General features: G+C 41.8%; 1 protein-coding gene across 1 annotated transcript in view; it reads left to right on the top strand.

Moving 5' to 3' along the window:
• The window catches only part of CYP2J2 (cytochrome P450 family 2 subfamily J member 2), a 44376-nt gene extending 21996 nt beyond the window's left edge, over nt 1-22380 (top strand). Inside the window, exons 3-9 of the mRNA XM_038537369.1 lie at nt 3242-3391; nt 3787-3947; nt 6117-6293; nt 8136-8277; nt 10717-10904; nt 13865-14003; nt 19919-22380. Coding sequence (XP_038393297.1) covers nt 3242-3391; nt 3787-3947; nt 6117-6293; nt 8136-8277; nt 10717-10904; nt 13865-14003; nt 19919-20097 — 1136 coding nt within the window. The 3' untranslated portion in view covers nt 20098-22380. The remainder of the gene's footprint in view (nt 1-3241; nt 3392-3786; nt 3948-6116; nt 6294-8135; nt 8278-10716; nt 10905-13864; nt 14004-19918) is intronic.
• Nucleotides 22381-24341: the final 1961 nt, after the last annotated feature.

The following is a 24341-nucleotide window of genomic DNA, read 5'->3' on the forward strand; positions in this document are numbered from 1 at the left end:
TGTTTTGCTGTTTTCTCTCACGTGTCTTCACTTGGTGCTGAGACTCCTTCACTGCCATAACTACTTCAAGCTGACAGGCAATCCTTTCCACTCAGGAAGATCCACACATGCAGTCTCCCTTGGATTCAGCTTCCTCTGCTTTCATAACTCCTATATGTATATAAGCCCCAGCTGACCATTGTTGACCCATAGGTAGGGACATCTCTATAGCCCTATTCCACAGGAAGAAGTTACAGAATATGAGACCTTCCATCCTCAGCAGCCTTAAAGACTTAGGGTCAAAACTGTTCAGGGGAAAAAAAAAAAAAAAACTGTTTAGGGGAGAATGATGTGGGAAACAAAGGAAGAATAAAAGTCATTACATTTCCTTACTATCTGCAGCCCATTGATAAGTCCTTGAAACAGGCAGAGTAGCCTTCCTCTAGGGACTCAGCTGCCTCAGTGTAATACTTTCCTAAGGGTAACAGGTAATCTTAGCTTAACTCCCCAGATCCTGTAAGTCTACTTTAACATATAAAAATTATTTTGGAAACTTCCTTAATCTGTACCCCATAAGATACATATTGGCAATTACTCTCCAAGCATACAGCCCACTGATATGTATGTATTTGAAGGGTCTCATAACTAAGGTTTTATTAGATGGTAATAAGTGACCTTTCCTAACAATAGCTAGCCCCCTTAGGGTCCTGGAAACCTTGCTTCCAAAATTCCTTAGACACTTACGCTATCCCTGGCCCCCACCCAACTTGAAGGTCTATAATGGGCCATTCCTCATGATTCTGGTGTAGCTCTTTCTGCCCTTGGGTCCTGTACCCATGCTTTAATAAAGTGACCTTTTGCATCAAAACGTCTCAAGAATTCTTTCTTGGCTGTTGGCTTCAAACTCTAATGTCTTTCCTACATCATTAGGTATGAGCAATGAAGGTACCCGAGGTCCATTTGCCCTATTGCCTACAACAGAGATTTAACTGACAGACCCCACTAAGGCCATGCAGTGTTACAGGAGCTCAGTCTAAATTTTGCAACCCAAATTGTTTCCAGTGGGTTAAAAGGCATCCCAAGGGAGAGTTCTTGGGGACTGAAGAAGCCTACTGAGGCAATGCTCCTGGAAAAGTAGAGAAGGTTCATTACCAAATCCCCCTGACTCCTGGGTGGTGTCCCATGCAGGGTATATCAGGTTCCATGTGTCAAAAGCGATCAGAAGCATTGCTCAAAGGAGGAATCAGTATTGATCACCATCCTGCTTTACCACGAAGGCATTCCTGCAGTAAAAAGGTCCTGTTAGAGGGAGGCCAACATCCCTCCCCGTCCCCATCGCATCCTAGGCTACAGACGGGTGCCTGGTGAATGAACTGAAATACTGTGCCCTGCCTTCCTATGCCCTGAAGCCCGCTTTATCACTCACTGTGAGGGGCACACCTTATTTCCTATGCCCTGAAGGTTGTGTTATTTCCCTGTCATTTTATTTTTTATTTTATTTTTTAAAATATTTTGTTTATTTATTCGTGAGAGACACACAGAGAGCAGGAGAGACACAAGGCAGAGGGAAAAGCAGGCTCCATACAGGGAGCCCGATGCAGGACTTGATCCCAGGACCCCGGGGATCACGACTTGAGCTGAAGGCAGACGCTCAACCACTGAGCCACCCAGGTGTCCCTCCCTGTCATGGAAAATGCTAGAAGTTTTACAAGGGGAAATTACCCAATTTTGTAGCTTAAGTAGTTAGTAGAGGACATCGATGGAAAACGGCAAGGGTAGAAATCCACCACTATCTAAGCGACATTCCAACCCATTCAGTCCTTATAGCCAACTTCCCTAGGAAATGGTCCCCGGTTAGGTTTTAATTACATTGAGTACTGGTTTCGGCCAGCTCCCAGTGGAGGTCCTGCAGCCAGAAGCGAGTAGACCAGGGATGTGAAAGGGATCACATTAGATCAATCAGGAGGAAGCCTCACGTGGGAATCTTAAGATTGGCAGCAGTGCTGGTGACTTAGGTGGCTGTCTTGTGCCCAAGACAGACAACTTTGTATAAGGACAGGACTAAAGAGAGGGCATCAAGTTTCTGGGTCTTATTATCATTTTGGCCAGAGTACTAACTTCCAGCCAAAAGACAGACTTTCTCCTCCTCATAGAGTAGCCATGGACTAGAGGGTTGGAGCCTGAACAATCGATCAGAAAATGTTCCAATACGACCACACCCCTTGAAAAGTCCCTGCAATGAGAGTAAAGGAAGAGGAGAGAAAGTACTCACCAAGTTTACACCAAAGCTCACAGTCCAGATGAAAAGACTCAAAACCCCATGTTCGGTGTCATATGATGTTTTGGAATGTAGGTGAGGTTTGGTGAGGGGTGAGGTCCAGAGCTGATGACCAAGGAAGAATTCTTGAGATGTCTTTGGTGTGAAATGTGATTTTATTAAAGCAGGGGGACAGGACCTGTGGGCAGGAAGAGCTGCTGCCCTGGAGTTGGGGTTCTGAGGGGTGACTGATTATACACTTGGGAGTTGGAGGAAGTGAGGAAAAGGGAGGTTTCAAAAGGATTTTCATATGTTAAAGAAGACTCAGAGGATTCTAGAGGCTTTGCCAATGTCAAGGTTGTTTCTCCCTCTAACAAGGCACTAACATTAGGACAGGAGCTTCCTGGAGGAATGTCACACAAATTCCATCCAGTAGTTGGGGGTGGGGTATCAGTTTGTGCTTTGTCTTCAGCTTGCCTTCTGCTCCCTCATCACCTTCATCTTTCAAGATAAGACTCTACTGGAAAGCCTCGCCTCCTTAAGAGTATGGATTTTATCTTATCCATGAGTGCATTCTTAGCATGTAGCATAAAACAAATACTTCAATATACTTATGTGACTAGTAATCAAAGTGTGGGCTTTGGAATCCAGCAGATCTGAATTTGAATGCCTCTTCAGGTACTTATTGTCACCCTGTGAAGTTGATCTTTTGTGCCTCAGTTTTCTCATCAGGAAAGTGAGAGAGGGGGAGTAATGTTTACACCTGTCTCATAGAGTTTCTGTTAAGTGCTAACTTACAAAATGCAGTAAGAACATTCAAGTTCTTGCATTGCAAGCAATCAATAATGCTAGCCACTATATCCACTTCTTTGGGATTATTTCCCTGAAGAGTTTTCACATGCCTTAATGCCCTCTCCTTCCTGCCAATGCTTATTTCCATACCAATTTGCCAGACATTTACATTATAGAATAAGAAACCATAATGTTGGCTTTCTTTTTTTCCAGGATTGATCATGTCTAGTGGCCAAATATGGAAGGAACAAAGAAGGTTCACCCTGGCAACACTAAAGAACTTTGGTCTAGGAAGGAAGAGCATAGAGGAACGCATTCAGGAGGAAGCCCATCATCTCATCCAGGCGATAGAGGAGGAGAATGGTGAGTTGTCTCCTAGGACAGGTGCAGGAGATTGTGACTCATTCGTTCACTGAAAAGATACTTATTAAGTCCCTAAGTACCTACTTGGTGCCCAGCACTGTGCCAAGCACTGAAAGTATTACAGTGAACAACTAACCATGACGCTGCTGCCTTCATGGAGCTCTAGGATTAAGCACAAGAAGACTGGTATTAAAACATTACTGATTTTAAACCCTGGTCATCAGACTTCCCAGGTATTAATCGAGTACTTGCTGTATGTCAGACCCTGTGTAGGGGGCTGTGACCGGAGCCTCATAGGCAATTCTATATTCAGTATTTCATGTCATGTAGAGCAGACTCTCAGTGGAACATAGAACAAACCAATCTGAAGGATCCATCTCTTCCTCCACCCCCAGGACAGCCTTTCAACCCTCACTTCAAGATCAACAATGCAGTTTCCAATATCATTTGCTCTATCACCTTTGGAAAGCGCTTTGAGTACCAGGATGAACAGTTTCAGGAATTGCTGAGGTTGCTGGATGAGGTCACATGTCTGGAGACATCAATGAGATGCCAGGTAAGAGGTTCTCTTTCCATATCTTGGGTAAGAATATTGGAGTTGATGTCAGACACAGGTGGGTCCTTACTTTTTTGTTTAAGCTAAAATACCACCTTTTACAATGGAATTGGCAGCCTGGGTGGCTCAGAGGTTTAGCCTGCCTTCGGCCCAGGGTGTAATCCTGGAGACCCGGGATCGAGTCCCACATGGGGCTCCCTGCATGGAGTCTGCTTCTCCCTCTGCCTGTGTCTCTGCCTCTCTGTGTGTCTCTCATGAATAAATGAATAAAACTGAGAAAAATACAGTGGACTTTAACTCAAGCTTATTTGAAGTCAATCTGTTGACTTTAGTGTTTTTTGATAATATTATTGGATATTTGCTACCCCTAAAGAACATTTCTAACATTCATGTAAAGTATAAAACTTTACATGATATGTAGATATATATTTATGCATCCATGTTGTTTTATTTATAAGTATGATATTGCCATTGCTTTTGAGTCTCGCCCCTCTGTGTCCCTCCCTAACTCAGCCACTCTGCCACCCTAAAGTACTCTTCACCGGCCTGTTCTTCTGTCAGCAGATTGCAGATTCATCTGTTAGCTGCTCTTTTCTTTTTAAAATTCTGAATAGTATTTCATTGTATGAATATGCCACTGTTTGTTGCTCAGTTCTCTATTGATGAATATTTGGGTTGTTTCCAGTTTGAGGATGTTATGAATAGCTGCCATGAACATTCTTGTACAGTTGTTCATGTGGACTGCCCACTCATTTCTCTTGAATTTATACCTGGACATAAAAGATGCCTAAAGCTTTCAAAAGCAGTTATGCTACTTACATGCCCATCAACACTTGATATTGTCAATTTCATAGGGTATAGACCTTTGGGGTTCAAACTTCACTCTTTCTTTGGTGGACCCTGTGCTCCATTTTGTCCCTCTAGGTCTATGAGTCTGTCAGAAACTCTGCTCAGCTTCTTGGTCTTGATGGACAAATATACAACTTTATCTCAGTTAAATTTTACAAAAACCCTTTAAAAATGAAGCATCATGGGGTGTATATGGAAGTGGATAAGCAAATCCAGATAGTGTTCCACTGGCTCTGTGCTAGGTGCTGTATGGATGTCATGTCATACAGTCACCAGAATTATCTCAGGGCCCATTCTCAGCTAGTTAAACAAAGGAGCAACAAATTGTATCATCATCATCATTATTACCAAAATATTATACCTAGAAAACAGCCGTGCTGATAGACCTGTATTTGTCTCATTTTAAGCCTAGGTAACTTTCCATTATGTCATGCTTCTTTCTACCAGATATTATTAGAGAAAATATTTTTTAAATACTTTATTTCAGTAAAATATGTCTTACTTACATGGATATTACATCAGAGTGGGGCAGACACAACACATTTATTTGTGATAATTACCATGAAAGAAAATAAAGTAGGGTAAGGGAATGGAGAGAGGGTAGCAGTGGTGCTTATAGGCTCATCAGGTTAAGACCTTTCCAAGGTTTAATTTGAGTAGCACCTTAATGAAATGAGGGGCTGGGGTTCTATAGATTTCAGAGGAAGAGTATTCTAGGTGGAAGGAATAGCAAATGCAAAGGCCCAAACAAGAACATGTTTGATGTCATCAGAGAGGCCAATGGTGCTGCACTGGAGTGAATAAGAGAGAGTAAGATGGCAGGGAGCGATAGCAAAGGAGGTGACAGGTGTGTGTAGGGGCTGGTACATGCAGAGCTTATATGCCAGGGGAATGAGGTAGAGCTTTGTCTGAGAATCATGGAAAGTCATTGGAGGATTGAGATCCAAGGGGTGAAATGATCTGATTAAACTATTGAGTGATGCCTCTGGTGGCTCTGTGGAAAACAAACTGGGAGTGGGTTAAGGATGGCATCAATGAAGCGGATGGAGGTTATCACAGCACCCAGGTAAGAAACGGGATTTGTAGTAGGGACAACGTGGCTAGGGTGGTGAGATGTGGTCTGAAACTGGATACATTTTGGATGGAATGCTGAAATGCTTTGCTAGCAGGTGAGAAGAGGGTGAGAGAGAAGAGTCAAGACAACCCAAGTTTTAAGAGCAAGTAAATGAGAGAAATGGAAAAAGAATATCAATGGTTTTGTCTTAGAAAGTGAAACACGGGCACCAGATTGTCTCTGAGTGTTTGGTTTTTCTCAATTAGCTCTACAATGTCTTTCCATGGATTATTAAATTTCTCCCTGGACCCCATCAAAAACTCTTTAACGACTGGGAGAAACTGAAATTGTTCATTGCTCATATGACTGAAAACCACAGGAGAGACTGGAATCCTGCTGAACCAAGAGATTTTATTGACGCTTACCTCAAGGAAATGGAAAAGGTGAGGAAACCAAAGTTTTTTTTCTTGTTTGTTCTTAAAGAGCAAATGCGGGTATACTAGTTTCTTATTGTAACCTGCTGTAGTAAGTTACCACAAACCTGGGGGCTCCAAACAACACAGATTTATTCTCTTACAGTTCTGGAGGTTAGAAATTTGAAATTAGTGTCACTGGGCTGAAATCAAGGTATTGGCAGGGCTGGTTCCTTCTGAAGGCTCTAGGACAGAATCTGTTTCCTTGACTTTTCCAGCTTTTAGAGGCTACCTTGGCTTATGGCCCCTTTTTTCCATCTTCAAATCCAGTATGTAAGTCTTCTCTGCTACCATCCTTACATCTTCTCTTTACAACCCTCCCCTCCTTCTGACCCTGCTTATAAAGACACTTGTAATTACTTTGAATAATCCAGAAAAATCTCCCCACATCAAGATTTTTAACAATCATATTTACAAAGTCCCTTTTGCTGTATAAGGTAACATCCACAGGTTTCAGAAATAAGGATATGGCAATCTCTGTGGGCCATTACTTAGTTTACCACGGGGGAGTCAATATAGAGGCAGTATTTCATAGTGTGTGGGAGCAGCATTAACTCAGGATTGACAACGCAAGTAGAAATAAAGGTTGAATGGTGTTTGGCTTGAGGCCTTGGGGATGCCCAAATACTGCCTGTTCATCTTCTGTTCTCTGCCCTCTACCCATATTTTGAAGGAGCTTTATACAAAAGGAAAACAAACAATTGAGCTTTAAAGGACTCTTTCACTTTTAGCTGGATCTGTGCCCAGTTGCCTGTTTCTTCCCTCAGCCCCCAGCGCAAAACCAGAATAGCTGAATTGGATGCCAGAGTTCAGCCTCAGAGCCTGAGTGGGACTTTTCCCTTCCTCCCTGATCTTCCTTTCATCCACTTTCCAACATTATAGGAAAAAAGCATGGAAAAGCCAAATTGGATGTATATAGCCTTTAACACAGTAACTGCTGTGGTCAATATACATCCATGCATCAGCGTCAGTGTCATAATCTCTAAGTCATCAGATTAGTTGTGCCTCCTCTTGCAGTTGACAGAATGGTAGATTTCTATCGATCCTCTCTTTTATCTCACCTTATTGGATAGCATTAGTAGAAGCATTGACCTCTCCATAGAGGAGGAGACTTCACTTGCTAAATGTTGTGCAGGTATGCGGCCACACATTGAGAGGATTGTTGACAAATTGAAACTTCCAGCGGAAGGTAATAAAGCTGATGGAGTGCCACGAGGAATGGTTGATGGAATCAGAGTGGTTTCACCTCAAAAGGAAGAGATAACAGGGAGATATGAGAATTGTTTTATATAAGAGGAATTGTTTATTCTTCCTGGTATCAGTACAAATGTGTTGAGTATTTGTTATATGCTCTTCACATCTCATGTAATTCATAATGCTGTCTTAAAGGGTGTGTGTATCTCATTTCGATTTCCTGAAATGGGAAACTGCAGTGCAGAGAGATTAAGTAACTTGCCCTAGGTCATGCAATGTCGCTAATATTGGAGTCCAGGCCTGTTTTTCTACTAAACCGCTCCTCTTCCCATTCACTAATAAATTCTCCCATAAATAGGCATAAAATAAAAGAGTTGTCTTGATTTTCATCCACCAAAGCTAACAAAAGCTTTTAGCACTTGGGGCAGGAGGATGCTAGTGATTTTGTTGTAATAAGCCTCTAGCTCTTGAGATGGCCAAAGGGAAAGATATTTTCCCTAGGGAGCTTCTCTCCCTAGGGAAAAGAGAAGGTGGACCTTCTCTCCCTAGGCTGAAGCCCCTGTGTTTTGTAACAACCAAGAACCATCTGAATAAACCAATAAACATTGTACTTTCTAGAATAGGGGCAATGCTACTTCAAGTTTCCATGAAGAAAACCTCATCTACAGCACCCTAGACCTCTTCTTTGCTGGAACTGAGACAACATCTACAACCCTGCGCTGGGGTCTGCTTTACTTGGCCCTCAACCCAGAAATCCAAGGTGAGCATGTGAGTGTGCCTGAGCCAGATGGAGTGGTACCTCCTGGAGGGTACTGCCCCCCATGTTGAGGCCAGAAGATAGCATGGTAAAATGAAAAGGTAGGACAGTCACGAGGTGATGTGGACTTGAGAACAGTACCTTCTTCAGTTTTCCTGTTAGGGTTGTGATGGGTTCACACAATCCCAATATAACAGTCCCTGGCCCCAGGAAACTCAGTCTAGAGGGGAAGACGGTAAAGTCAATTGACACTGTGATGAGTTCCAGGAAAAGACATTCTTAGATGAAATCTGGTTACAGCCTACTGTCCTTTTAAGTAATGCCTTCCATTGCCCTGTGGATGATGTTCAAACTCCTTAGTGTAGCATATCATGCCCTCTAAGGTGCCTCCATCTGTCTGCCCAACCTTTCGGCTCCACTCACCCTGCATGGTGGCCTCACAAAATTCCATGTTGTTCTTTGCACCAACCTTATTTATACCTCTGCCATCATGTCTGCTCTTTCCCCTACCACTTGTGTGTGTAGCTCCCCAATTTCTCTACATGGTAAGTCACCAGCTGTGCTTGAAGAATCTGCTCAAATACAACCTTCTCTAAGATGTTCCCCCATGCTTACAGGAAATTACTTTCTCTAGAGATGACTTTATTATTATTAGCATTATTTTCTTCCTCTAGAGATGACCTAATGCCCCTCTACTACTGTGCTAATTGCACATTATTCATATATCTTCCCCCAAAGACTTTTGTCCATTTAAAGGCAGTGACTTATAATATTCGCACACACACCCCCCCCAGGACCCAGAACAGTTTGAGCACATGAGAGATGGGGTATTAGGATACTGTTTTTCAAAATGTAAGTAACAGTTTATTAATAGGACGTAAAATCAATTTAGTGGATCAAGACCAACATTTTTTCCTAAAATAAAAGTAGAATAGAAAAGATCAGAGTATTTCACATGTACTAAGATTACGGTTGTTCATGAAACTTTCCATAATCATACATAAAAGCATGTTTTATATGTGTCTATATTTATGCTTATGTGTCTTGAGTCATAATGTAAAATGAATTTGGAACTATGAAGTACATTTTCCTAAAAAGGTGAAAAGCTACCCCGCTAGGACATAGATTTGGCTTCTGTAATAAGGTCTCCAAAATAACAATAGCTTGAAATAACAGACGTTTATACCCATCTTCATAGCAACTTTATTCACAATAGCTCAAAGATTGAAGCAGCCCAAGTGTCCAACAATGGAAGAATGGATAAACACAATGTAGAACACAGTGGAGTATTATTCACCCTTAAACAGGAAGGAAATTCTGACACGTGCTATAATGTGGATGAACCTTGAGGACATTATGCTAAGTTAAATAATATCATCACAAAAAGACATATTGTATAATTTCATTTACATGAGGTTTCTAGAGTAGTCAAATTCATAGAAACAGAAAGTAGAATGGTGGTTTCCATGGGCTTGAGGCAGGAGAAAATGAGAACTTACTGTTTGTTCAATGGATATCTAGTTTTAGTTTTTCAAGATAAAAAGTTCTGCAGATTGGTTATGCGATGTGAATATATATAACATCATTAAACTGTATGCCCAAATATGGTTCACATAGTAAATTTTATGTCACATATGTTTTACTACAATTTTCAAAACATTTAACTGGCCAGTAAAACAGAAATTCTTATTTCTCGCTAAAGTAAAAACAAAACAAAACAAAGCAAAACCCCAAAAACCCAAGCTGGTCTCTGCAGAGCCATTTTGGTTCTAAGCTTCTTCAAACATGTTCCTTTGTTGTATCTAGAATGATGCCCTTGTTTGCACTCTCAAAGATGGCTTACCTCAAGGGCTGCCTTTCCATGGGTAGGATGGGAAGAAGGAGGAAACACACATCCTTCCTTTAAGGACATGTTTTAAGTATTAAACATCCTTATATATCCCATATATTCCATTGACCATAACTTAGTCACATGATCACACTTAGTCACAAGGGAATTTGGGAAATGCAGTCTGTAACTGGGCAACCAGGTGTCCAGCTAAAATCTCTATTTAAAAAAAAAAGAGGAAAACAGGTATATTGGGGCACCATTAGAAGTTTCTTTGATTTGTTGGGTGCTACCCGAATCAGTTCATGTAAAGTTCAAGACAGCCTTCAGAAGAAGGTAGATTAATCTCACTAATAAGAAAACTAAAGCCTAGAGAGTTTAAGTAACTTGCAGCAGTAATGTTGTAGAGTGAGCGTTCACAACCAGTTATGTCTAAAACCAAGGCCTGCTTTTCACTCTGACGTACCCCCTGAAAAATCAGTCTATAGAGCTATAGTTTTGGGTTTGGTTTTGTTTTAGTTTCAGCCATTTTGATCCTGGTTATTCCATTCTTTACCTTAACCAGGCTTAAGAAAGGTTGTGGAAAAACAGAATAATGGAATCTTCTTTTCCAGAAAAAGTCCAAGCTGAGATCGACAGGGTGATTGGCCAGTCACAACTGCCAGGTTTAGCTGTTCGAGAGTCCATGCCCTACACCAATGCCTTCATCCATGAGGTGCAGAGAATGGGAAACATCGTTCCCCTGAATGTGCCCAGGGAAGTGACAGGTGACACCACCCTGGCTGGATACTACCTGCCCAAGGTAACCAGAGACTCCCAGCCTCAGATCTTCAAGCCGGTTTTTTAAAATGGTAAACTCTGAACTGGGAGGGTGACACGTACTCTTGTCCTAGGGAATCACTTATATGGGAAAAGAAACATTCTGAGATTCTAGCTTCTTTTCCCCCATGTGTAGTCTTTGGAATATTATTAATTCAACTAGGCAGCCATAGATATTATGAAGGGGAAGGGGGATTCATAGGGCAAATATGTTAAGGCAAAACTGGCTTTCTTTGCTATATAGGATGTCTCAGGTTGTTTTTGTGTGTGTGTGTGTTTTGTTTTTACCATGTAATGTGAATTTATGAATCTTTGTGAGGGTACAGCAAACAGCAGTTCTCAGTCAGACCTTGCCATGGCACCCCTTTCTTTGCCGTGGTGGAGCTTCTTACAGCACCACCTACCAGACTTGGAAAATTCTGCTAGAGGAATCCTGCAGTTATAAGATATTAAAATATGAAGGGACATTTTGAGACTACCTGAGCCAATATCTCATTAATGCTGGTGTTTCTAGCATGATGTTCCCCACGAGTATTTTTCCAGCTTTTACTTACAAGCCTGTAGTGGGATTGTCTCACAAGGGAAACTAATGCAGGTGCGTGCAATATGAATTATTAGAAAAGGAGAGAAGGGAACCAATGCCTATAAAGCAAACTGTGTGCCAGTGGACTCTAGAGTTTCTTTCAAAAGGCCTTAATAGTCCTCAGAATAAGGGTTATTCCCATTTTATAAATTTGAAAGTTGAGGCTCGGGAGTGATTAAGTTTGCGTTAGGTCCCTCAACTGCAAAGTGACAAGAGTTGAGTTCCAGAAGCAGATCTGTTTTGTTTCCCAGGCTGTCTTTTTTGTATTACAGCATGCGCTCTTCACTGGAGTTGCTTCACTTGCACCTGAATAGAGTCTCCCTGCAATTGTTCTTAGTTGGTCCCAGTGAAATTCCTGTCCTCACAAAGGACATTCTGTTCTCTCTCTGCCAGGCTTAAGATCTGGGCAGACAGCTCTCCTCTGCCCCCTCGTGTCCTCTCTGGACACTGCACATTTACAGTTCTTTGCTTTCTCAAGGCCTTGGTCAGCCTCTGAGGATCCATTCCAGTTTATCTAGGTCCCTCTGTGTACGTCTTCCCTGGGGTCTCTCCCAACAGGCAGAACCAGAGCTTACCCATTCCTGTACCTATTCCTACAGCTGTTTCCATTCACTGTTTTCTTACTGATTGACATCTTGTGGGTGAAGGCTGAGGTCTAACTTATTTTACAGGTGCTGTTTACATTTTTCTAGCAATTCATTTGGCTCAACAGCCTCATCCGACCACTGATTTTTAACACCAGCTTTCATTAAAATCCTGGGAACTGAGAGACCTAATTGACTTTATCTTGTAGAGGCCAGGAGCCATGGCTTTAACATGAACTAGACTTTGTACAAATCATGGCTCTAGCTCCTCCCACTGAGTGACTCTGGGCACATCACTTAACTTCTCAGAGCTTTGCTTTATTTACCTGTAAGATACATTCAAAACTACTTCACAGGTGGAGGTAAAATAAGGTCATGCACGTAGTGTTTAGGAGAGAAAGTGCTCAAGATAGCAGTTATTGAGACGTCTGGGTGGCTCAGTGGTTGAGCATCTGCCTTCGGTTCGGGTCATGATCCTAGGGTCCTGGGATTGAGTCCCACATCCCCTGCAGGGAGCTTGTTTCTCCTTCTGCCTATGTCTCTGCCTCTCTCATGAATAAATAAATAAATAAAATCTTTTTTAAAAATAGCAGTTCTTTCTTTATTAGTTTAACAAATGTCCATTAAGTATCTAAAATGCTCCCATCTGGGAAAACAACGCTGAGTAAAAATTATACAGGTATATACTTACAAACCATGATAATGCCCAGCTGGGAGAACTCCCTGGTTTCCATTAAGATACAGGCCTGCTGGACTGGAAAGGAGGAGAGGTCGGAGAGGGCTTCCAAAGGGAAGTATTGTTTGAGCTGAGGAGTAAAGGGTGATTGGGATTTAGCTCAGTGACACAGTAGAGAAGAAGGGCATTCTAGGCCAGGTGAACAGCTTGTAAAAAGTCTGGAAAATGAGTGGGAACACAGCATTTTTGAGAAGCTGAAAGAAGGCCTCTGTGGTGTGAGTGCAGGCAGAGAAGAAGAATGGTCCAGACAAGGGTCAGGAGGTGGGTCTCTTACCTAAGGGTGGTGGGAAGCTATTGAAAGGTATTCAAGGTGTGGGTGGGTGGCTGGATGTGGCACCATTAAATCTGGTCCAAAGTTCATTCTGCTTTCAGAGTGTGGAGCAGATTGAAAGGGAAAAGAGGCTATGAGCCTAGCTGGGCAGCTGTTACAGGAGTGTAGGCAAGCCAGTTGGTAGCCTGGACTAGGAGGCAGGGGTGGACGTACAATGAAAGTGACGGAATCAAGAGGTAAAAATTGAGCAGCGTCACTGAAGGACTAGACTAGATGGAGGCAGAAAGAGGGAAAGGGAGGCAATATGGAGGACACCTGGGTTTCTTGCTATGTACCTGGATGGATAATGTTTCCTTTCACTAGAGGACCTAACTCTATTATATTAAACCTCCTGTAGAGTGTGCCAGAAGTGGAGGAAAGAGAGTGGGAGAAGCAGAGCTGAATGAGACATCTTTTACCTGGATAGAGCTGCCCTAGTTGCCCTATATGTCCCTGTAGAAAGATCCATTCTGCAGTCAATAGAAGCTATGCTCCCTGGTAAATTTCCCTGCAAACCTGTCATTTTAAGCTGTCCCATCGCAAAGAGCAGGGTCCTGAGTCAGTGGGTGTGTGGGGAAGTGGGCTCAGAAGACGGTGAGTTGGGGAGGGTGATGGAGTCTGGGGCATAGGATGTGGTCAGGCCCCCGTGTAGGAGTCAGGGGACTTCTGCCCTTCTGAGTAGGTGTGAGCATGGGTCAAGCCTTGCCTGAGTCTTTGCTGTCTTCTCTAGGGGACCGTGATCGTGACCAACCTGACTGCACTGCACAGGGACCCTGCAGAATGGGCCACCCCTGACACGTTCAACCCAGAGCATTTTCTGGAGAATGGACAGTTTAAGAAAAGGGAAGCCTTTCTGCCTTTCTCAATAGGTGAGTTGTAACAAGTAGGTGTGTCAAAATCTAGAAGCCCTTTCTTAGCCCTCACTCTACTCTTTTTCCTGGCATCCTTGGCTTTTCAAATATCTCCAGATAGCCCTGCTCAGCATGACTCCCTCTTGATGTCATTTGTACCTATATCTATATCTATATATCTATACCTAATCTGTATCTATGTCATCTATCTACATCTAGTAACTTTCCGCAGAGCCCACACTGTGAAATGCATGCTAGTCTGCTTATCACTAACTTAAAAATAAATACAGATTGGTTTTCTGATCCGGTATCATTTTGCTGCTGATGATATTAAGGCTCAGAAGGGGAGGGACTGAATTTGAACCCACGTGGTATGACCTGCAGCTGAGGATGTAGCACCGCCCTGCATGCACCTGGGCTGATTCGGATTAAATCTTTGCCTTACTTCACCTGATTCTGTGTCATCTTTGCTCACATTGGACAAGTCCTTTCCTAATAGGAAAGCTGCTGTGAGACGTAGGAGTACTTTCCAGTCTTCTATCTACAGTAGCTTCAAGTTTTGTATTTCAGTACCGAGTCCCAGCTGTAGATTCCAAGGCTTATAATTATTCTTGCCTCACTGGTGCTTTGCTGTTGAGAATTTTATCACACCCTCTTAATTACAGACTTCATTTGCAAGCACATTATCTCATTTAATCTTTGCAGCAACCCTGTTATTAATAATCAGACAGAAAAGTGATCAGTATTTCCTTTCTTAATCTAAGGAAACAGAGAATAAGAGAGAGTTGTTTCTTATCTAAGGTCCTGTGCCCAAGGAATTGGTGGAAAGGACCTAAGACTCCAGGTTTTGTACTTCTCGAGTACTGCTCTCTTTACCACAGCTAGGCTGTAACTCATCTTCTCACTAAAGGCCCTTCTACTTTGGTTCTGAGTTCATTCCATAGGTATGGGGTAGTATATGTATGCATAACAAACAGGCCACAAACTCAGTGGCTTAAAACAATAAATCATTACAACAATATTATTGCTTGCAAGTCTATAGTTCAACTAAGTAGCTCTGCTGGTTTTAGCTGCACTTGTTTATGTGTTTGGGAGGTCAGCTGGCTGAAAGGCTGATCTAGGATGATCTCAGCTGGAGCAAACAGGCTTGCCATGTTATCTCATTCTCTAGCAAGCTAGCTTGGTTTGTTTCCATGTTGGTGATAAGATCCCAAGAGGGAGACTGGAAGCTCACAGTGTCTCTTATGGCCCAGACTGGGAACTGGCACCCTGCCACTTCTACTGCATTCTGTTGGTCAGTGCAAGTCATCAGATCAGTCCCAATAAAGAGAGGGGAAAATACTAATTTTTGGTGGGAAAGGGTCTGAAGTCACATTGCAAATGATGTAGATACAAGGAGAAGAGGAGAATTGGAGCCGTTTTTGCAGTTAGTCTTATCTCTCTTCATGATGGAGAAGAATGAAGTTCAAAGAAGGCAGACAGTTTGGGGATTCCCACAGGAGTTGTGACGGAATGGGCGTTAAACAGCAGAAATAGAAATCTGAAAAATCAAATGAGTTAAGAAACTGTCAACACACTCTTTTTTTCCCCCCACTGCACTCCCATCTTTTGCTTCTCCTTTACAGACAGCCTCCCTGAAAGAACAAAATATGGATAGCTCCTTCTCTTTTCTTGGGAAAAGATGACCATGTGTGAAATTACTACCTCTGCATAATCAGCACAGAATGTGAAGCTATTATTGCAAATTCCTATTTTCTTTTCCTCACTGAAGTCCTTTCAGGTTGTTCTGACATGGCAGCAGGCAGCTTCACGAAAGGCAAGAGTTCGCTTCCCCATTTTTCAACTAAAATCATTTGATCATAGGAGATGAGGTTAGGAAGAACTTTTCCCAAAACACCTAGGTCATTTCTCTCATTTTACTAATGAAGTAATTGACCTTGTTAGTTGGTGATAGCCAGTTGGTGGGAGCACCAAGCAGATACCAGTTTCCTGTGACCCAGGCTGAAGCTCTGAAGGCAAGTAGTCCTCATTTTCATGCTTTGAAAACCAAATTCCTACTTGCCTTTGTTTTGGTATCATTGCCCAACCATCCACATGATCAAATTCAAGGAGAGATCGAATTCATGGATTTGACAGGTGGGTAAAATTTAGCTCTGAGATATGAATGTGCCCCAAACTCACAGCTGGTTCCCTGGTTCCTGACTCTTTGGGCCCAGTTTTGTCATCATAAATGGATTCTTCTGGAAGAATCTCAGTATTTACAGGACAGCAGACTAGGTAGCCTTTTAACGAATTTCCTCAGAGTACTATGTGTGATGAGTAAAGAGATAAAGATGATGGGAAGAGAGATGAAGTAATGTAATAACAGCATAATTGTGCAGCACATTTACTGAACACTTCTGCTGGTGTTACCTAATTTTATTTCCTCAATAGCCCCTTATAGGCAAAGGACACAATGGAGGCATGCATACGTGAATGCCTTTTCAAGAGTATGTAATTACATGGGAAAATACAAAGTAGCACATGCAGCACACAGAATTAACTACAGAGAATTATACCAATTATGGTGTCCAGGGGAATCCCCACAAGGACAATGAGGAAATATGCCAAAATGTTAGCAAGGACTCTTGTCTGGATTATGGGATTACAACCATCTTTTACATCTTTCATTAGCTTCTTTACACTTTTTTCACGCATTTTTAAAAAATGTCTGTGGTAAATACGTATTATGTATAGAGAAAGTAAGTTATCGCAAACACGTGCACAAGAGATAGTGGTAGTGAAACTGTGGGAGGTTGTTGCAATGGAGAAGACAGCAGAAGCCTAGAGCAGGTGTGAAATGAGGTGAGGCCTGCACAGGGTGACTGTGGCAGTGATGGGAGATAAGTTATGTGCAAGGGATAGTGACCCAATTAGTAAACCTACTGACAATAATGGGAGGAAATTACAAATAGGGAAAGAGAAAAGACAGAATGAGCTCTGTGGCACTGAATTGGAATCAGAGGCTATTGGTATGAACTCAAGATTTTTGATAGGTAAGTAGGTAGGTATATATAAATATAGATCTAAACATGGATGCATATACATATATTTAAATATATACTCACATTATATAGATACATAGATCCCCCAGCTCTAGCCACTGATGTGCATGAGAACAACACTACCCTGATATCAACAAGCATGTCTATTGCCCAGATCTTGGTTTTGCCCAGATCTTGGTTTCTAGATATCGTTACCCACTAAGAGGAACTTGGACTTCTAGAAATATGGCTGATTCCAGGGGTGGGGAAGGGAAAGGATAAGATGAGCCTGAAACACACTGCTGTGCCCAAAAGCTAAGGAAATACCAGCTTGAATAGGCATGTAATGGCCAAACTGGAATATCTTGAGCATTAAAACAAATAACGATAAATTATAACCCTTTGAATAAAAGCAAGAATCTTTGAACTCATACTGATACAAATAAATGGGGGTGAGAGAAAAATGGGGATGAGAGCAAGCATTTCCTTTAGTAGAATTCTAATAGATGTGGAAGGAATGATGGATTTTTAAAAATCATGATTTGGCAACCATCAGAGTAATAAATAATTTAGCCAAGAAATGGCAATGGAAACTAGTGGATGAAAGGTTAATGAGGAATGGTTCATTAACAGAAAGTATTTATTAGTTACGAAGAGAAAAAGAATCATTTTACAGGGTAGAATTTCGTAGACACCACCTTAATCAAGTGATCAAAGTTAACATCCCAATAATAGATCAAATAAAAAATGTGTACCATCCAATAGGATGAAATGAAAACACAGCCTCACTCTGGTGTTATTTCTATCAGAAATGCATGACCTCACAACCTTAATCTAATCATGGGAAACATGAATTATTTTGTCTTATGAATTATTTTCATAAGAAAATTCATTCATTGCACTTATGAATTAATTTGTCACCTTCAAAAAAGCCAGTCATATAGACCTCTTGTGTACACACACATACACACATGGGAATTCACCCATAAAAAAATGGATCTTGCCATTTGCAATAACATGGATGGAGTTGGAGAGTATTTGCTAAGTGTCAGAGAAAGACAAATACCACATGATTTCACTCATATATGAAATTTAAGAAACAAAATAAGTGAACAAGGGGAAAAAAGGAGACAAACCAATAAACAGACTCTTAACTATAGAGAACAAGCTGATGGTTACCAGAGGGGAGGTGGGGGGGATGGGTGAAATAGGTGATGGGGATTAAGAAGTGCACTTGTGTGATGAGCACTGAGTAGTGTGTATAGAATTGTTGAATCACTATATGGTACATCTGAAACTAATATAACACTATGGAATTAAAATGAAAAGCTCAGTAAAACAAAAACAAAAACAAAACCAATCTTGGAAGTAGAGAAGTCACTGGTATGACACATAAATGTAACAGTTGATACTCAACTGGTCCTTTTACAATAAAGGGAATTATAGGGACAAGTGGCAAAACCCGACTGGGCATCTCCGGGACGGGGGGCAGGGGGCAGAATTGGTGATAATGCATCAATGTTTTCCTGAATTGATGGTTATATTGAGTTATATTAGAGAATGTCCTTGTTTTTAGGAAATACATACTAAAGATTTCATAAGTAATGTAGACAATGTACTTTGAAATAAACAACTCAGAAACAAGTTCTTTGTATTATTCTTGCAAGTTTTCTGTACTTTAAAAGTGTTTCAGGGACGCCTGGGTGGCTCAGTGGTTGAGCATCTGCCTTCGGCTCAGGGCGTGATCCCAGGATCCTGGGATCGAGTCCCACGTCGGGCTCCCTGCATGGAACCTGCTTCTCCCTCTGCCTGTGTCTCTGCCTCTCTCTCTCTCATGAATAAATAAAATCTTTAAAAAAAAAAGAATTATACAGGAACCTATTTTATAATGCTGCCACCCAAAAAGTTTTATTTAAAGGTAGTCTTTTAAATTGTATTCTTCCATTTTTTAAGAATAAACCAGATGAAGTTAATGGTATTTTACAGCTAAAATGTTTACTATTATCCAGGTGATGTGTTCAAATACTTTGTTTTGCTATATGTTATTCTTTGGTTTCTTTGGATTCAGTATATAGCCCACACAATATATAAAATAAGGTTCCCATTTTTAAAATTTTTTTTCAGGAGTAAGGGACAGAGGGAGAGAGAGAATCTGAAGTAGGCTCCATGCCCAGCACAGAGCCCAATGCCAAGCTCAATCTCATCACCCTGAGATTATGACCTGAGCCGAAATAAGGAGTAGACACTTACCTTACTGAGCCACCCTGGCACCCCTAGAATAAGCTTCCCATTTTATTTATTTTTTTAAAAAAGATTTTTATTTATTTATTATGAGAGACACAGAGAGAGGGAGAGAAGCAGAGACACAGGCAGAGGGAGAAGCAGGCTCCATGCAAGGAGTCCGATATGGGATTCGATCCCGGGACTCCAGGATCACGCCCTGGGCCAAAGGCAGGCGCCAAACCGCTAAGCCACCCAGGAATCCCAACAAGGTTCCCATTTTAAATACACACACACACACACACACACACACACACACACACACACACTTCCCCTGATGTCCAAATCACATGGCTAGAAAGTGAGAGGAGTTGAATTGGATCTCCCTTCTGCTTCTAGTTCCTCCCTCACATAACAGTGGGATGTGGCTAGGATGGTGCCAACTGTGAGCCAAGCGATCCAGCAAAGGCCCTGTACACTGCACCTTCGCCCTTGGAAGCACTGGATTTTTGGAGTCCAGACTTATACTTTGGCCCCGGTGGTTGTCAGATTAAATGAGCCTCTGTATATAAAGCTCTGGGGCCTACCAGTCCCTTCCAGAAGAAGGTTTTACAAGAAATGGAGATGTCAATGCCTGCAAGACCCTACATCAGAAGGGTCTGATGACCTGTCTTATGTTTTATCTTTCAGGAAAGCGGGTATGCATTGGAGAACAGTTGGCCAGGTCTGAGCTGTTTATTTTCTTCACTTCCCTTGTGCAAAGATTTACCTTCAGGCCCCCAGACAATGAGAAGCTGAGCCTCGAGTTCAGAACGGGACTCACCATCTCCCCAGTCAGCCACCGACTCCGTGCAATCCCTCGGTCCTGAAGGAGAGGGTGAGGGAGGGAGGGAGAGGAGTAAGGAGAGCAAGAAGAATTGGTGTGTCCTCTGAGAATACGGGAATGGAAAGTGACTCTGAGGGATGAGGATAGGAATTAGAGGATGCATGATCCAAGTTCCAGCCTTGCTGTCTCCTCTCACGGAGCTTTGAGCAGATCTTTTATGTTGTGAATGATGTTCATCTATGAGATGAAAAGCAGATGATGATTCCTCCACTAAAGGAAGAACTGTCAGAATCAAAGGGAATGATGGACTTTGAATGGTTTGGGAAATCATATCACTTATAAAAATTATAGCTGAAATCTGCCTCTTTCCCATTTGCTTTTTTAGAAATGGATTTGCTTCTAGCCTTTGGAGGTGCCTCAGGTGAAAGTGGTGCCAAACGGTTGCTAAGAGTAAAAATCTTGACCCTGGTCCAGCCAGAGGCTGACCACTAATGCTCTGACACTTGTGCAAGCTTTATCTTGCTCTGGCATCAGAATGGCCCTCTGGGAAGTCAGGAGGGTAGCTCTTACTCCCTATTTATAGGCAGGTATCTATGAAGAAGCAGTTTCTGTGACTTACCTAAGGAAATACTACTGTGGCTTTGGAATCAGGACCGAGCAGAGTGTGACCACTATCAACTAAACCTGGGGAACAGGTTTGGGAAAAAACGTGGAATTATCTTCTGTCCTAAGGGTACTTCTTTGCCTTAACTCCACCATCACGCATTCTGATTATTCTTGAGCTGTTTACATTGGGTTTAACTATAGGGTAGGTGTGAACTTCTCATGCAAATAGATGATCAGCTTTTGAATGGTGTTACCAGCCCAAACTCAACTGAGCCCTGGTACAGTCTTTTATAGTAGAGAACCAGCAATGCCAGGATCCTGCTCAATACCTCTGCATGTAGTTGCCGAGGGGAGACAATGGCCGGAAAATTGAAGGCCACGTAACATTGATGGTCCACAGAGTTTTGACACCAACCCCAAATGCAAGCAAACACACAAACACTTGCTAAACTGGACTTAAACAAGCCCATGTGACCCTAATGGATGATGAGAAACACATGGCCCAGTCATCGCTGTTGCATCCCTAGCTGACAGTTGGCCTACCATCAGAACTGTGCAAAGACCATCTGAGATGAACTGGACCCAAGCATCTCTAGCTGCTGAATCCAGATGCATTGAGTGATCCCAGCTGAGATGAGAACTGCCCGACTGAATCTAGCCGAAACTGCCAACCTTAGATTTATGAGTTAAATGGTTATTGTTTTAAGCCACTGTTTTCAGGTGCGTTGTTAGACAACAATAGTTACCTAACACATTCCTTGAGGGCAGAAATAGTACCTGTCTTGTTCAAGAACAGTCCCTGGAACATGACTGAGCTCAAAAAAATCATGAATTAATGAATAAAATAAGGTAGAAGAATTATGAGCTGGTGCTCAATTGGACCGATCACTCCAAATTAGATCTCTGCCACTACCCCTCTGTCCTTGTTACCTCATTTCAGTGACGTATTTCTCAGTCCTCATGCCAACTTCTGTAATAATCTTTCAGGAACAAAGTGGAGGAGAGTGCAGACTTGTTCTTACCTTACTGTTTCTGTTCCATTTCCCAGGTGGCTTTCTGAAATGGGGCCACCTCTTCCTTTTCCCCGTGCTTATTGCTCAAGAATAGGCTGATATCCCTGGATGGGTATTTTGTCCAATATCTGGGTCACACTGTGTTTTTGTGCATTCACCATGAGCTATGTGTTCTCTAAAAAGCTAAGAACATTTCCTTCTGCTTTTGAAGCAGATAAGAAATTAAACTAAGCAAAAATAAGGGTTACTTTTAGGGGCTGTCACGGAATCATTGATGATACCCGTTGCAACAGTCAGGGTCAGAACACAGGCTTCTTTCTCTTAGTCCAAATATATCAAAGGTCCAAAGATATCAGAGGGCTTTGATGTTCATAAAACGTAAAAGATTCAGGGGTGTGGAGGACTGTAGCATGAAGAGTTAGATGACCTGGGTGCCGGGCCTTAATTCAGTTCTAGGTTTTACCATTTATTAACTTTTGCTTGTGAATTAAACAGACTACTTTACTTTCTGGAACTCCTATCTTATTCTGCAAAATACAATGAAATAATACCTACTGTGGTCAATTATGAGACTGATCATAAGAGCCACTATCCCTCTCTGGGTTTTTCTTTGTGGTGCTCCTCCCCATGGGACCATTATGTATAATTGTCCTGATACATCCAAGAATGGCCACGTTATTTGCTCAATAAAATGAGCAGAAGTTCCACAAGTTCAACATGTTTCTTTTTTCTCTGCCGTGAGACCAGCAATGTCCCAGATAAGGGTCTGTCAGTGTATATCCAGGTGACAAAGACATAAAGCAGAGTCACAGTTGATTCAAGATGGACATGCAATAAGACAAATCTATTTTTTTTTGAGCCACTAAGATTTGGGGACTGTTAGTTATGCAGCATAAGTTATCCTAAACTGTCTGATACATCAGCATTTTAATCATTAGGACCATATTATATTTATGTTTGTAGTTACTGTGAACACCAAATGCATGTGTGTGTCTCTCTATATAAACATATATATATACATATATAAACTATATATAAAATTACTTTAATACATACTAAACATAAATTTATATTATAAATATATATTGTATATTATGTAATTATTATATTAAAGTAACAGTGCGCTTGGCATATAATAGATTTAATTGTAGTTGTAATGCTGTTATAGTTATTTCAGACAAAAACTAGTTATTTCTACACCTTTTTGTCTACACAACCCCTCGCTGGGTTCATAGAACAGTATACTCTCTCTGTTGACTATAGAATCATAAATCCTTGATGGGCTGCCACATTGGAACTCCAGGTGCCATCACTGGTAGCTTGGGGAATGGTGCCCTCTATGTTTGGACTGTGCAAGGCCATATGTGTGGGCCTGCTCCTTGGCTGGGTCTATGATAATTTTTGTGATCTGAAACCTGTTCACCTCATCAATCGCATCTTTTAGTGCTTCTGCCAAACTATGAACTCCTATCAATTCCTGAGACAGGCTAGGTCCTTTGTAATCTTCATGTCTTTATATAAGCTATTTTTCTTTCCTCACGAAGTATCTCATTACACATGGCAGACCCAGACTAAATGTCAACTCTTCAAAGACATTTTTCTGGACTCTCAGCCATTTGGTTGCTCCCTCCTTCATTCTCTGAGGATTTTGTTCAGAAGTTTTAATTTCCTTTATCCATGCAATTTCCCAGTTACACTGAGCTTTTTGGAGGCAGTTGTGCCTTGCTCACACAGGCTCAGTCCCTAACAGTTTTGGTGCATAGTAGATGCTCGGTTAATATCTGTTGGATCTGCAGGATGCGGGAACACAGCCAAGTGATTATGGTAGAGCAGGAGTGCTAAAGGTGTAGGGTGTCAGACATTTCCTGCTGCTATGTAGCAAGCCTCTAAACTCCGTGAGCCTTAACTTAACAATTCAAAGACTGTATGCTAAGGTCCCTTCTGGCTCCAGAAATCTTTTTTTTTTTTTAAAGATTTTATTTATTTATGAGACACACACACAGAGAGAGAGAGAGAGAGGCATACACACGCAGAGGGAGAAGCAGGCTCCATGCAGGGAGCCCCACGTGGGACTCGATCCTGGAACTCCAGGATCTTAGCTCAACCGCTGAGCCACCCAGGGGCCCCTGGTTCCAGAAATCTGATGTGTGGAGAGAACTTCTGAAATGGCAAAGTAAGAATCTTCGAAAAGCCACTCCTCCATATAACCAGCTAGACAACTAGCAAAAGTTGTCAAAATCCACATTTCCAGAACTCTGACAAGTAACCAAGCTCTTGCAACAGTCTGACCATTTGTTTAAGGTGAAAAAAAAAAATTAAATAAATAAATAAAAGAGCTGAATCTCAGTAAGAACAGGAAGCTCTGTGGCATTTTAACTTACCCTATTTCCATTCTCTTCTCCCCAGCTCTGCAGTCCCCTTAAAAAACGGCAGCCTCACAGCTATGGAGCTGAGAAAACCGAGCGCCAAGTAACTGCTGGAGGGAGTAGGATGGGTTTTGGAGCATCCCAAAGGTCCCTGATCAGAGAGCTGTCACTATTTGACCTTTCTGGCAGTTTCCTGAAAAACCCCATTCTCAGGGCTTGTCTTTATTTCACCTGACTCAATGTTAGATCTGTGTAAACCACACTGTAAGGCATTTATTGAAAAAAATCGGTAACAATTGTGC

Source organism: Canis lupus, chromosome 5, assembly GCF_011100685.1.
Source record: "Canis lupus familiaris isolate Mischka breed German Shepherd chromosome 5, alternate assembly UU_Cfam_GSD_1.0, whole genome shotgun sequence".
Lineage (NCBI taxonomy): Eukaryota > Metazoa > Chordata > Mammalia > Carnivora > Canidae > Canis > Canis lupus.